Genomic DNA, 15,672 nt, shown 5'->3' with positions numbered 1-15,672 from the left:
TGCCCATCCAGCTTCTCCCTCACTCTCACTTGACCTCAACAGATCAAGGGGAGAAAATAAGATGGAAAGGGCTTGTGGGTGGAGATAAAGATTGGGATATCACTTACTAACGACTCTCATGGGCAAAACGGACTTGACTTGGGGAAAATGTATTTAATTTATTGCCATTAAAAATAGAGTTGGATGGCAAGAAACAAAAGACAAACACCAAAACAGAGCCCCCCCACCCCTGCCTTTTCTCCCAAGGCTCAACTTCACTCCTTCATTCCAAACACCTCTATCTACTCCCCTGCAGTGGGGATAGCTGCTTCAGCATGGCCTCTTCCATGGGCTGTTTCTCACACTTTTTTTCCCCTCACTCCTCACTAGCCTTGCAGTGTTTTGCCCGTTCTTAAATATGTTTTCACAGCGGTGCCACTGTGGCTGACAGGCACGTCACATCGCTGATGGGCTTAGCTGCAGTGGAAGTAGCTGTGTCCAGCATGGAGAAATCCCGGCCTTTTCTCATAGAGGTGCCCCTGCAGCACCCCACCGCCAACACCTTGCCACCTCCACCCAATACATACCTTAGGATCCATGCCTAAAAACATAACCAGTTCAGAAAAACTTATTGTATTAGGTTTCCACACATTCTTGCCCTGTTCTTAGACCTTCCAGGCATCTACCTCTAGCCACTGCTGGAGAAAGCACACAAAGATAGACAGACCCTTCAACTGACTCACCACAGTCATTTTTGTGCCACAGTATTCATCTTCACCCTTTCTTACTGTACTGAAAATGATAAACTATAGGGCTTTATATGACAAAATTGGATTATTTTAAAAAACAAATAATACTATTAAACAAATCACAGACCAGTTTATCAGTAGGGGAAGCCAGTACTGGAAATGACTGATCAACATTTACTTCTAGTTCTTTCAATTCCTCCACTCCTTCTTTAAGGGCTTCACTTTTTCTTAGTCTCTGGCAGAACGGTTTGAGAAGGTTAGTCTCTTCATGATCACGCTGCTCCTTTGGCTTGTACAACTCCAACTGTGAAATAAGTTCACCTCTTTCCAGTCGTAAGGTTTCAAGCTCTTTCACATATATCTCAATCTGATCTTTCAGTTTTGCAGTGCTACCTTGCAGTTCATCGATTTCTCTCTGATAAGCTACTTCTTTCTGATTCAATGCTTGCACCTGGAAATCAAGTCTAGAAACTTCTAACTGAAGACTATAAACATCTTGAGCCTGACTTGCATCTCTCTTTTCCAACTCTGTTTGAAGCTCTGCTGCCTTTTTTAAGTACTGCAACTTGCTTGTATCAGCTTCCCTTCGATCTGCCACTGTCTTCATTTGCATATCTTTCTCTAGAATATCTGTCCCCCTTTCTCTCACAGTATCTTCAAATTCATGAATATGAGAAGTCGTCATCCTTGCTTCAACCTTTCTCTGAGAAAAACTCTGGAAAAGGCTGTGCTCTTCCTGAAGTGCGCTATACTGTGTTCTCAGAGAGGTCAGCTCTGCAACATGCTGCTCTGATGACTCTTGTAATTTTTGGCATTTTTTCTCCAAAATTCCCACTTCCATATTGAACTGTGATTCCTTCTTTTCCAGTTGCTGCTGCAGAGCTTCTCTAGCAGTTGAGACAAACTCTAGTTCCTCCTGAAGTTCTCTCACTTTGGAGAGTAGCAATGCATTTCTTCTATTTGGATCAATATCACCCTGACAATCTACCAGTCCCTTCTTCAACTCATTCTGAAGGTTTTCCACTGGCTTTCCTAATGGAAGTTGATAGACATCATCCTGGTTGTCACTAACTTCATGATATACTGGTGCAAATTGTGCCAGCTCTTTTTGAAGCTTCTCAATTACTCCATGGAGTTGCTCTACCTCTTCATCTTTGTCCTTATGCAGCCTTTCCTGGTCACCACGAAGGTGCTCAACAAGTGATCTGAGTTCTTCAATTTCAGATTTTTGGTCTTCCACAACCTGAGCAAAAAGATAAGGTCTGAACATTACCGTATGTAGGCAGAATTACTATCGCACCTAGAGTGTAAATTATATTTTTCTTCTGAATAATGCAGGCATTAAAATCACACATTTAACAGCAGGAAGAATTGCACCCTTCAGTAGCAGCTGCTCAGAATACTCTCTACTTTCTTGAGAGAATTATCAATCAGATTTCATTTACAATAAGAGTCTGCACACCTTGCTTCCCTCAAAAATCAAGCAACGAACATATAGTAAGTACTCTTACTTTATTCTCTAAAGTCTTCTCTAGCTCGTGCTGGAGCCTCTTCATCTGCTCATTCAAATGATCGATTTCTTGGTTCTTTTCTTCAAGCAGTGCTTCTGGGAATGACAAAGCTGAGGAATCACTAATACCCAGGTCTTCATTTTGCTTCACATGAAGTTTTGTTAGATCTTCCTGATAAGGAAAAACACCAGTCTCATAAGAAAGGACTTACTTTCTCTCCCAACCTAATGGCAGAACAGAACTAAGGGCTTTATTTAAACATTCTCCTCCTTACTATAATGTTAAAAAACTCAAGAACACAACTCCAGCTGATTTTTTTAGATTTCTACCACTGGATTAGATCGCCACATTTCTCAACTTTCAGTGTAAGAGATGAACACTCTAGTTGCCAGACTGACAACTAAGCAGTTTTCTAACTCGTAACATTTGGTACGGCTGTAGAGGTCATGAATGCACACAAAACTGTGTAGTGTTTACTACGAGACAACACTCAAGTTCATAATCTGTTAGGGCTATATAAAAAAAAAATAAATCTATTTACTTAAATCAAATTACTAGATAATGCCATAACTGTAAATCTCGAGTATGAAGGGGGTTTTGTTCTATGATAACCAGCATTAGCCTTGTAACAATAATGCAATAATCCCTTGACAAGAAAAACAAATTCAGTATCTCTTTATAGCATCACAAGATGAAGACCACAACACAAGAGGAGGTGTCTGAAGTTTGAGCTGGTACACACTAAAGCTAAGGAAACCTACCTTCAGGTGTGTGTTCTTGAACTGAAGAAGGCTGATGCTAGAAGTGCTAAGGTTTTTCTGCATCTCTAACTGCAAGTTCAGCTGAAATATCTCCTCATTTTTACTCATCAGATTATCTTTATATTGTTCTAGTTGGTTTAACAGGTCTGCAATCTGAAAAAAAAAAAAAGGAAATGCAAAGTTCTTCCAACTAGGTCCTCTTATTTAAGCAGAAAAGATAAAACTTCATTCAGATTTACTGAGAGCAAGTAACTTCAGCAAATTCTAAGATTTAAACTCTTTCTAATTAGTTTGTATTAATGAAATACTTGGACATAAAAAAAGACTAAGAAGCTAGTGTTCCAGCTCCTCAGCTAGGAAACCAAAGGACAAACAAAACCCAAAACAAACACAAACCCACCCCTCAACTCCTGCCCACCCCAACCTAAAACAAAAACCCTAACTGCTCATAAAAGATATGTTAATCTATGTTCTGAATAATCAAGCTTTGACCAGTGATGTTATTTGACATAACAATAGCAGACATATTAGCATCTGATGTCTAATGTAATCACAAGCACTTAACATAATCGTCATTTTCTTCCTCCTAGAAGACAGAAATCAGCACTGCAGTGCTAATCTCAGTAACACAGCATTCAAAAAAAGTTCTCACCATTGGCTCCTTCAAACTGTGCAAGAGTCAATAATTACACACTTCTCTGTTTGTAGCTGTTTGAAAGCTTCAGAGCAGAGAGCTATTTGGAAACATTGATCTTGCCATCCACAGATTTTCTCATGCCTTAAAAGGTAGCAGCTAGTGAGATATAGAAGCTTTGAAAATGAAAAAGGCTTAGTGTCTCCTGAAATCAGACTTCAGAAGAGACAAAGGAACTTCCATCTGTTGAGAGATTAGCTTTTATCTTAATGCTCTTGAAATAACGGTGTACAGTTAACTGAAGAATCACCCACGTTTTTCTTCTTTGTGCATCCTAAGCTGGACTATATGTTTGTATATTACAGATTCTATAATACTTATAATAGAATCATAGAGTCATCATAGAATCATAGAATCAGTAAGGTTGGAGAAGACCTCTAGGATCATCAAGTTCAACTGTCAACCCAACACCCCCATGCCTCCTAAACCATGCCCCGAAGTGCCACATCTACATGACTTTTAAGTACCTGTAGGGATGGCGACTCCACCACCTCCCTGGGCAGCCTGTTCCAATGCCTGACCACCCTTTCGATAAAGAAATTTTTCCTAATGTCCAAACTAAACTTCCCCTGGCACAGCTTGAGGCCTTTTCCTCTCATTCCATTGCTAATTACTTGGGAGAAGAGACCAACACCCACCTCACTACAGCCTCCTTTCTGGTAGTTGTAGAGAGTGGTAAGGTCTCCCTTCAGCCTCCTCGTCTCCAGGCTAAACAACCCCAGCTCCCTCAACCTCTCCTCATAAGACTTGCTATCTAGACCCTTCACCAACTTCATTGCCCTTCTCTGGACACGCTCCAGCACCTCAATGTCTTTCATGTAGTTAGGGGCCCAAAACTGAACACAGTACTCCAGGTGCAGCCTCACCAGTGCCAAGTACAGGGGCACAATCGCTTCCCTACTCCTGCTGGCCACACTATTCCTGACACAAGCCAGGATGCTGTGGGCCTTCTTGGCCACCTGAGCACACTGCTGGCTCATGTCCAGCCAGCTGTCAACCAACACCCCCAGGTCCTTCTCTGCCAGGCAGCTCTCCAGCCACTCTTCCCCAAGCCTGTAGCATTGCATGGGGTTGTTGTGACCGAAGTGTAGGACCTGGCACTTGGCCTTGTTGAATCTCATACCGTTGGCTCCGGCCCAACGATCCAGCCTGTCCAGGTCCCTCTGTAGAACCTTTCTACCCTCGAGTTCATGCTGAACCCTTCCAAGGTCAGACAGGAGGGCTGATTTACGCTGGCACTTGGCCTTGTTAAACCTCATCCAACTGGCCCCAGCCCGTCAATCCAGCCCATCCAGATCCCTCTGCAGAGCCTTCCTGCCCTCAAGCAGATTGACTCTCCTGCCCAACTTGGTGTCATCTGCAAACGTACTGAGGGTGCACTCGATCCGCTCATTCACATCATTGATAAAGATATTAAACAAGACTGGCTCCAACACTGAGCCCTGGGGAACCCCGCTCGTGACCGGCCACCAACTGGATTTAGCTCCATTCACCAGGACTCTCTGGGCTTGGCCATCCAGCCATTTTTTTACCCAGTGAAGAGTACACCCATCCAAGCCATGAGCCGCCCAGCTTCTCTAGAAAGATACTGTGGGAGACAGTATCAAAGGCTTTACTAATGTCCAGGTAGACAACATCCACAGCCTTTCCCTCATCCACTAGGCAGGTCACCTGGTCAAAGAAGGAGATCAAGTTGGTCAGGCAGGACATGCCTTATCGTGAAGCCATGCTGACTGGGCCTGTTGCCCTGGTTGCCCTGCACATGCCTGGTCAGCTCACTCAGGATGAACCACCCTATAACCTTCCCCGGTACCAAATTCGGGCTGACAGTCCTGTAGCTCCCCAGATCCTCCTTCTGGCCCTTCTTGTACATGGGTGTCACATCAGCAAACCTCCAGTCATGTGGCACCTCCCCTGTTAACCAGGACTGGTGGTAAGTGATGAGAGTGGCTTAGCGAGCTTCTTTGCCAGCTCCCTCAGTACTCTCAGGTGAATCCCATCTGGCCCCATAGACTTGTGAGTGTCCAGGTGGAGCAGCAGGTCCTAAACTGCTTCCTCCTGGATTATAGGGGGTTTATTCTGCAATCACAGAATCACAGAATGGCAGGGGTTGGAAGGGACCTCTGGAGATCATCTCGCCCAACTCCCCTGCTTGAGCAGGCACACCTAGAGCAAGGGGCACAGGAATGCATCCAAGCAGGTTTTGAATTCTCCAGGGAAGGAGACTCCACAACCTCCCTGGGCAGCCTGTGCCACTGCTCTGTCACCCTCACAGGAAAGAAGTTTTTTCCTCATATTGAGGTGGAACTTGCTGTGTTCCAACTTGCGCCCATTGCCCCTTGTCCCGTCATTGGGCACTATTGAAAAGAGCCTAGTCCCATCATCCTGACACCCACCCTTTAGATATTTATAAGCATTGGTATGATCCCCACTCAGTCTTCTCCAGGCTAAACAAACCCAAGTCTCTCAGCATTTCCTCATAAGGGAGATGCTCCAGTCCCCTGGTCATCTTCATAGCTCTCCACTGGACTTGCTCAAGCAGTTCTGCATCCTTCTTAACTGGGGACCCAAAACTGGACACAGTACTCCAAATGTGGTCTCACCAGGGCAGGGTAGAGGGGGAGGATAACCTCTCTCGATCTGCTGGCCACACTCCTTTTAATTCATCCCAGCATACCATTGGCCTTCTTGGTCACAAGGGCACATTGCTGGCTCAGGGTCAGCTGCTTGTCCATCAGCACTCCCAGGTCCTTCTCAACAGAGCCACTTTCTAGTATTTCAGCCCCCAGCCTGTACTGGTGCATGGGGCTGTTCCTCCCCAGGTGCAGGACCTTGCCCTTGCTCCTGATGAATTTCATCAGGTTCCCCTCGGCCCAGCTCTCCAGCCTGTCCAGGTCTCGTTGGATGGCAGCACGGCCTTCTGGTGTATCAGCCACTCCTCCCAGCTTGGTATCGTCAGCAAACTTGCTGAGGTTACACTCTATCCCATCATCCAGGTCATTGATGAATATATTAAACAGGACTGGACCCAGCATGGACCTCTGGGGAACACCACTAGTGACAGGCCTCCATCCAGACTCTGCTCCATTGATCACGACCCTCTGAGTTCTGTTGTTGAGCCAGTTCTCTACCCACCTCACTGTCCACTCATCCAACCCACACCTCCTTAGCTTGCCTGTGAGGAGGCTATGGAAGACAGTGTCAAATGCCTTACTGAAGTTGAGATAGACAACATCCACTGCTCTCCCTTCGTCGACCCAGCCAGTCATGCCATTGTAGAAGGCTATCAGGTTGGTCAAGCATGATCTCCCCTTAGTGAACCCATGCTGACTACTTTTGATAACCTTCTTGTCCTCTACGTGCCTGCAGATGACCTCCAGGATGAACTGCTTCACCACCTTTCCAGGGATAGAGGTGAGGCTGACTGGCCTATAGTTCCCCAGGTCCTCCTTCTTACCCTTTTTGAAGATGGGAGTGACATTTGCTGTCCTCCAGTCCTCGGGTACCTCTCCTGTCCTCCACAACCTTTCAAAGATGATGGAGAGTGGCTCAGCAAGAACATCCGCCAGCTCCCTCATCACTCGCGGGTGCATCCCATCGGGGACCATGGATTTGCGAGGATCCAGTTTGCATAGGTGATCTCTGACCCAGTCTTTCTCAACCAATGGTAAGTCTTCCTTTGTCCCAATTTGTCCTCTCTCCTCTGGGGGCTGAGGTGCCCGAGGGCCAGCCTTAGCAGTAAAGACCGAGGCAAAGAAGGCATTCAGTAAATCCACCTTCTCCGCATTCTGCGTTACCAGGGCCCCTTCCTTGTTCAGCAGTGGGCCCACTGTATCCCCAGTCTTCCTTTTACTGCTGGTTATTTAAAGAAGCCCTTCTTGTTATCTTTGACATGCATCGCCAGATTTAATTCCAAGTGGGCCTTGGCTTTCCTCGTCGCATCTCTGCACACCCTGACAACATTCCTGTATTCCTCCCAAGTGGCCAGTCCCTTTTTCCACATACTGTGAACCTCCTTCTTCCTCCATTTGAGTCTCTCTAAAAGCTCTTTGCTCATCCGTGCAGGTCTCCTGGCTCCTCTGACTGACGACTTCCTCCTGGGGATGCACTGATCTTGAGCTTGGACGAAGTGGTCCTTGAATACTGTCCAGCTTTCTTGGACCCCCCCTGCCTTCCAGAGCCCTAGCCCATGGGATTCCTCCTAGCAGGTCTTTGAAGAGGCCAAAGTTGGCCCTCTTGAAGTCCAAGGTTGTAACCCGACTCATAGCCCTGCTTCTACCTCGCAGTATCCTAAACTCAACCATCTCATGGTCACTGCAGCCAAGGCTACTCCCAACTCTCACATCCTCAACCAGCCCTTCCTTGTTTGTTAGGATACAGTCGAGCAGCACATCTCGCCTCGTTGGCTCCTCCACCACCCGCATCAAAAAGTTCTCCTTGATGCTCTGCAGGAACCTTCTGGATCGTGCATGGCTTGCCGTGTTGCTTTTCCAGCAAATACCAGGGTGGTTGAAATCTCCCATGCGGACCAGGGCCTGCGATTGCGAGGCTACTTCCAGCTGTCTGTAGAAGGCTTCACCAACTTCCTCTTCTTGATCAGGTGGCCTGTAGTAAACGCCCACAACAGTATCACCCATATTTGGCTGTCCCTTAATTTTTACCCACAAGCTCTCAACCTGTTCTCCTTCCACTCCAAGGCAGAGCTCGATATAACCCAGTTGCTCCCTCACATAAAGAGCAAGTCCCCCACCTCGCCTTGCTGGTCTGTCTTTCCTGAAAAGCCTGTAGCTATCCATGACCACATTCCAGTCATGTGAGCTATCCCACCATGCCTCTGTGATTGCAGTGAGATCATGGCCCTGTGACTGCACACAGACCTCTAGATCCTCCTGTTTATTCTCCATGCTGCGTGCATTGGTGCACAGGCGTTTCAGAAAGGTGCTTGAGCACACAGGTTTCCCCGGAGGGTTGTACGAGGACCCACTACAGCTATGCAAACCCTTGAGGTGGTTGGTCTGCTGGTTGCCATCACATGAAGCCACCATGGCACCTTTATCACTGCTCAGGTTGTCCTGTCTTACTCCCCCATTGTGTGTGGTGGCATTAGCATTGGTAGTTTGTCCCCCTCCCCCCAGGTTCCTTAGTTTAAAGCCCTTCTCACCAAGTTTGCCAGCCTGCTGCCAAAGATTCCCTTGCCCCTTCCAGAGAGGTGGAGTCCATCCCTCCCTAGCAGTCTATGGTTGCTGAAGAACGTCCCATTGTCATAAAAGCCAAAACCCTCATGTCGACACCAGCCACGTAACCAGGATTTGATTTGTATTATTTGCCTATTTCTAGTCACCCATTTTTCTCCAACAGGCAGTATGGAGAAGATGATGACTCGGGCACCAATATTTTTCACTTGCTTTCCCAGAGCTTTATAGTCTTGCTCAGTTCTGCCCAGACGCTGGCTTGCAGCGTCATGTGTGCCCACATGGAAGAGTAGAAAAGGATAGTAATCAGTGCTTTTAACAAGGTGTGGCACCTTCTCAGTGACTTCTTGGATCTTAACTCCTGGAAGACAGCAAACCTCTCGTGACTCCCTGTCAGGTCGGCAGATGGGTGTCTCAGTGCCTTTTAACAGAGAGTCACCCTCTACGAGCACTCGTCTCTTCTTTTTGCAGTATCTACTCTGTGCTGCTGGTACAGTTGCACCTTGTGGACCTTGCTCGTGGGTGTCTGCAGTAGCTAAAGCTACAAATCTGTTGCTGGTGGTGATAATGGGAGGTGGGGGCTGAGGCAGAGCCCTGCTATTGCGGGTCACCAGGGTCCAAGGTGCCCCCTCCTTCTCAGTCTTGTCTGCTATAGGGGCCGCCTATCTATCTCTGCCTCAGTTCTACTAATATTAATATTACTCAGCCTTCTAACTGCCTCCTGCAACTCAGCCACCTTATGCAGGTACTTACCTTCTCACCAGGCGAGGGGTTGGGGCACACGTTGCAACCTACCGTCCGCATTGAAGCCTCCAGATCTGTCTGGGTGGATGCGTCAGACCCCTCTGGGGCTTTTGCCATGGTAACGCTGGTATTCGCTCTGCAGTGAGCGCTCACCATCCCGGCAGAGACCTAGATCTAGAGAGCTTCCCGGGCTGTGGGCCTACAAGCGGGATGCAGCACCCTCCCTGCTCACTCTGCCTGCATGAACTGCTGTGTAAACTGACGCACCACACCCTTTCTGACACGCCACGCCCTGTTTGCTTGTCCTGTTCACTGTACTCCTGGTTGCTCGCGCTCCCTGGCGCCATTTAAATCTCCCGCAGTTGCTCGTGGCAATACCCAGGCGGTGTCAGCCTCCCTCTAGAGGCCTGCCGGGCAGCTCTGCGCTTCCTTGGGCTTTCCTGGCTCTGGGAAACCCCTTGTCTGCCCCAATCCAGCGCTAGCCGTGGAACTTACTGTTGCTGCTGCTGTGTTCGTCACGCAATCCGTCCCTGCCTTCCAGCTCCAGGGGCTGAATACCCTGGGGGTAACTGGTTTGATATTTAAAGACTGAGGCAAATAAGACATTTAGTATCTCAGCCTTTTCCTCATCCTCAGTTGCAATGTTCCCCTCTGCGTCCAATAGAGGATAGAGATACTCTTCGATTCTCTTTTTGTTGTTAATGTATTTGTAAAAACATTTTTTGTTATCCCTTACACAGTGGCCAGGTTGAGTTCTAGCTGCGCTTTTGCTTGCCTAATTTTCTCCCTGCAAAACCTAACAAGGTCTCTGTACTCTTCTTGTGTTACCTGCCCCTTCTTCCAAAAGCAGTAGACTCTCCTTTTTTTCCTGAGTGTCAGCAGAAGCTCCCTGTTCAGCCAGGCTGGTCATCTTCCCTGCCTGTTCGTCTTGCAGCACTTGGGGACAGCCTGCTCCTGCGCCTGCAAGACCTCCTTCCTGAAGAAAGCTCACCCTTCCTGGACTCCTTTGCCCTTCAGGACTTCCTTCTAAGGGACTCTCCCAACCAGCACCCTGAACAGGACAAAGTCTGCCCTCCAGAAGTCCATGGAGTGGTTCTGATGACCCCTCTTTTTACTTCGCCAAGTATTGAGAACTCAATCATATCATGGTCGCTAAGCCCAAGAAGGCCTCTGACCACCACATCTCCCACCAGTCCTTCTCTGTTTGTGAACAGGAGGTCATCATCATTCAAGCAAGACATCTCCCCTGGTAGGTTCACTTACCAGCTATGTGAGGAAGCTATCTTCCACACACTCCAGGCACCTCCTAGACTGTTTCTTCTCTACTGTGCTGTATTTCCAGCAGGCATCTGGTAAACTGAAGTCCCCCATGAGAACAAGGGCAACCGATTGTGATGCTTCTTCCAGCTGATTATAGAACACCTCATCTACCTCTTCATCCTGGTTGGGTGGTCTATAACAGACCCCCAGCAGGATATCTGACTTGTTGGCCTTCCCCTCGTCCTTACCCATAAACACTCGACCTTATCAAAGTCACTAAGCTCTATGCAGTCAAAGCACTCCCTAACATATAGAGCCACCCCACCACCTCTCTTTCCCTGCCTATCCCTTCTGAAGAGCTTATAGCTATCCATTGCAGCACTCCAGTCGTGAGAGTCATCCCACCAGGTCTCTGTAACTGCAACTAAGTCATAGCTATCCCGCTGCACAATGGCTTCCAGTTCTTCCTGTTTGTTGCCCATACTGCGTGCATCGGTGTAGATGCGCTTGAGCTGGGCTATCAGTTTTACCCCCAACCCTGGCACACCACACCTAGGCTCTTCTCTGGTGGGCTTGGCTACATCCCCTTCCTCCTTCAAACCTAGTTTAAAGCCCCCTTGATGAGTCCTACCAACTCATTTGCAAGAATCCTTTTCCCCCTTTGAGACAGCTGAACTCCATCTGCTGCCAGCAGGCCCGGTGCCATATAAACCTCCTCCTGATCAAAAAACCCAAAATTCCACCAATGGCACCAGCCTCTGAGCCACATGTTAGTCAGATGAGTTCTCCTGTTCCTTTCAGTATTGTTCTTCCCTGCCACTGACGGCACTGAGGAAAACACTATCTGTGCTCCCAATCCTTCAAGCAGTCAGCCCAGTGCCCTGAAGTCCTTGCTGATTGCTCTTGGGCTTCTCTCCACAACCTCACCACTGCCCACCTGCACAACCAAGGGCGGGTAGATTACTCTGATTACAGAGGGCCGTACCAGACCAGGGAGTTTCCTAGTAACATCTCTGACCTGAGCCCCAGGGAGTCAGACTTCCCTGTGGGATGGGTCTGGTTGGCATATTGGGCCCTCTGTCCCCCTCAGAAGGGAATCACCTACACCAATTACCCTCCTTTTCTTTTCAACAGGGGCTTCCATAATGCATGGGCTGACCAACTCTCCCTAAGCAACCCCCTGGATGGACCTTCACCTAGATCCTCATTTGCCTGACCCTCAGAAGTTCCAGAGCCCCATATCTGTTGTGTAGGGGCAGCTGGGAAGGTGAGGGAGGCCGGGAAGGGATTCGCCTGCTGCCCCGAGCAGGGACCTGTTTCCATTCCCCCCCCATCTTTTAGGTTCCCTCCTTCTGCTTGGTGTCAAGAGGGTAGGGGATCCTCTGCTTCTCGTGGAGCCTCCATCTGCTGCCTTGACCCTGGGGATGATAGGGTGCAGCTCCACCAATCTATCTTCCTCTCACACTCCCTGATGTTCCTTAACCTTTCCAATTCCTCCTTCAGCTCTGCCACCAGGCAGAGTAGATCATCCATCTGGTCACACCTCAAGCAGCTGCGGTCTTTACTGTCCTCTGATGTGAGTGCCAGGCTCCCTGCAGCCGGAGACCTGGGCAGATGCATGTTTGTGTGGGGGCTCCGTCTGAGTCACCACATTCCTTCTGGCAGTAATATTCTTATGTAATATTGCCTAGAGATACAGCAGAGGGGTGTGTGTGTATGTATCTGTGTGTGTAAATCCAACAAAAACACTAAATAATGTGACCAATTACACTGTGTTTCAGCTTATCTTGGCACAAGAATTCATCAGTAACACTCTCTGGCTCACAAAATAGAGGTGGTCAGATGACACCATTATCACTAATTGTCCTTTCTGTTCTCAAAGGAATCGCTCACTCTCAAAGTGAAACAAAAGGGTATCTACTGTCTGCTCTACTTCAACTTTGGAAGGAAAGGAAAATCAGTTTACAACAGATATTGATCAGTCTCAAAAGCTGATGTGAATAATCACAAGACAGTTTCCAGTGGGAGGGGAGATGGTCAGACAGGGCGATGACAAAGTAGACAAAGCAAGAAAAAAGGTTAGTTTACACCAAAGCATAGAGAATACAGGGTAAGAAGGCACATTTACTGCAACATTAGTCCCTGGGTTTTTGCATGGCTTAAATTCCCAATTACAAGTTTTTGCAATTACATGAGTGGCTCAGAAGTCTACAGGATCCCACCAAAACCCTTACCTCTCTCTCCTTTTTCCGAAGTGCTTCCTGCTCTGCCTGTAACTGCTCCTTCAGCACTGGGGCAAAACTGCCATCTGCTGGTACTCTGTGCCTCGCTTCATCCAATTTAGACTGTAGGGCAGAGATCTGAATCAGGTTGTTGTACTGTTGCTGTTGCAATGCCTCTTTATCCTGCAAAATTTTTTTTAATGTACAAATTAATTGCTGTCAATATACATGCCCATCTAACCAGAACAATCCTGCCAAAATACTTCTTCATACCCGACGAACCCCAGTAGAAGAAAAGTACATAATCCCAGTGTTCTATAAAGAAATAGGAATTCAAAACAATTGTATGTTTTTAGCTCACTTAAGTTTTTACCCCTTCATTTTTTAACCCGCGTTTAGTAACTTCTGAAAATTTAGCATTCAGTGATATATTTTACTTCCTCAGCTACATAGCAGTTTATATATTCAATAACCTAAACATTTTGTTCTTGCAGTCATTTCCAAATGTATTATTATACCATATATTTATTTGCCAAGCTAAATTTAACAGGTGGATACTTAATTTAAGAGATGGAGAGTTTTGGGTAGATCAAAAACCTACTACAAATACATAATGTTAAGTCAGAATGTGAAGCACTGGCACTAACTTTCTGTCAGATCTGTGGCCTGTCAAGCTACCATAGTTTTACTTATTTATTTTAAAAACTTCTCCTTTGGTCCTCTTTCTCTCACAGTCCTTCTCAGGAGCTGGGTCAGCCCAAGGAGGAAAGCTTCACTTGGGAAGCCATCCAAACAGCAGGCATACATATCTGTACTTAATACAATAAAGGAAAGCAGGCCAAGAACTCTAAGGCAGTAACTGCCTCGCTGCTCAACCCTTATTCTGCCCATAGCTCAGCACACATACCTCTAACAGAAGGGCTAATTTAGACTAATCATACGATTTGCCAAAAAATTATGTAAAATTTGGCCATCTTTTCTCTAATCAAAAAGACCTAAGACCCAGAGTACATGGATAGCAACACCTTAATGATCTTAAAATGAAAAAAGCATCAATTAAGAAATAAAAATTAAATTACAAAGTTAACGCTGTACCACAGTTTCAAAACAGCATGCCCAAGAACAGGTATTTAAAACAGTTAACATCCATACTAAATAGGCCATCCAATTTCCATGCACTAGCACCAGTCCCTGCTGCCTTTATAGCTAGCTCTGGGGCTGTCCAGGAACACACAGCACATGAGAGGAAAGGAAATTATAGGAGAGACAGCCAGTTAGAGTACAAAGCTGTGCCATTCACACCTAATATCACTGGCAGGATAAAAAAACAAATGTAATAATTATGACAGCACCACCTGCACTTTTTTTGGTAGGAAAGCCCCTATTACAGAAATCATAGAATCATAGGATCGTTAAGGTTGGAAAAGATTATCGAGTCCAACCACTAACCTATCACTGCCAAGTCTACCACTAAACCATATCCTCAAGCACCACGTCTACCCTTCTTTTAAATACCTCCAGGGATGGAGACTCAACCACCTCCCTGGGCAGCCTGTTCCACTGTTTGACAGTCTTTTCAGTGAAGAAGTATTTTTGTTTGTCCTGAAAAGAAAAAATGCAAACTCATTCTGCCATCATGAGAAACCTATGATATTAACCAGCCTCTCAGGTGTCCTGCTGCTGTACCTGAAACAACAAAAGCCAATCAGCAGAACCTTTTTTTGTTTTATATCAACTGAAATTAAGACATTAACTGCACCGTTTTAAAACTCATCTTGATCACAGACAAAAAACCTCCAGTAACAATGTGCAAATCCATATTCCTGTATAACTGGGCTGCCTTACCTCAGACGTTCCTGCATTTACTAGACAGTAGAGCTGAAAGTATGCTGTAGCTCATGATGTCAGCATGGCTTTGCACCCAAGAGTTCAGTTTCTCCTAGCATTCTCCAGTTGCTAAGTTCTGAGGTTGCTACAGTGACCCAGCAAAAACAAGTGGCAACCCAAGCAAAGATCAGAGCTTTATGTAGTGCACCTTCACTGTAAAACCTTCTTCTGGATGCCCACACAGATGTAGCCTAATGTGACATCTTCTTTCACTGATACCAAAATCCACAGGACAGCAGACTCCCTAAATGAGCCCAATTTTCAAGACCTCAAGCCAAAGGATGAGCTATCCTCTCAGCGCAGTCCTAACCAGAAACATCAATGCTACAAGTCAACAACCTGAACAACTGAAACAAATTAGACCAGGAAAAAACAAAGACCTACTCCATTCACATGACAGCAGGATAAATGGATCTGCCAGCTGTGAGGTCAGTCAGTATTCTTCACAAAAAGATACCATTCTATTTTCAAAATTACTCTTTCCAGATCTATTTCTTATTAGCGCTAGTCTCCATTATCTGTAATACCTACATTTTTCATATGTTCTAATTTGGGGACAATAAAAATCTATAATTGCCATTCACATCAAGTGTATTTTACAGAAAGTTTTCATGACATGCAACCATTCTTAGAGCTCCGTTGGCACTTATTTACTGCACAAAATTGCTTTAAG

General features: G+C 46.4%; 1 protein-coding gene across 15 annotated transcripts in view; it reads right to left on the bottom strand.

Annotated features, from left to right (window-relative positions):
* PCNT (pericentrin) overlaps nt 1-15,672 on the bottom strand; it is a 117,264-nt gene that overhangs the window by 32,390 nt on the left and 69,202 nt on the right. For 9 of the 15 annotated variants that reach the window (XM_075094239.1, XM_075094240.1, XM_075094241.1 and 6 more), the window contains 4 exons: nt 13,125-13,295; nt 3,001-3,153; nt 2,240-2,410; nt 856-1,971 (listed from right to left, as the gene is read on the bottom strand). In XM_075094239.1, the coding sequence (XP_074950340.1) occupies nt 856-1,971; nt 2,240-2,410; nt 3,001-3,153; nt 13,125-13,295 (1,611 nt within the window). Of the gene's footprint in view, nt 1-855; nt 1,972-2,233; nt 2,411-3,000; nt 3,154-13,124; nt 13,296-15,672 lie in introns of all 15 variants that reach the window. The other 6 variants (XM_075094235.1, XM_075094237.1, XM_075094232.1 and 3 more) reach the window with 2 other exon arrangements.

This window comes from Phalacrocorax aristotelis, chromosome 5 (genome assembly GCF_949628215.1).
Source record: "Phalacrocorax aristotelis chromosome 5, bGulAri2.1, whole genome shotgun sequence".
Taxonomy (NCBI): domain Eukaryota; kingdom Metazoa; phylum Chordata; class Aves; order Suliformes; family Phalacrocoracidae; genus Phalacrocorax; species Phalacrocorax aristotelis.
The sequence above is the reverse complement of the archived record's forward strand: the minus strand, read 5'-3'. Positions and strand labels throughout refer to the sequence as shown.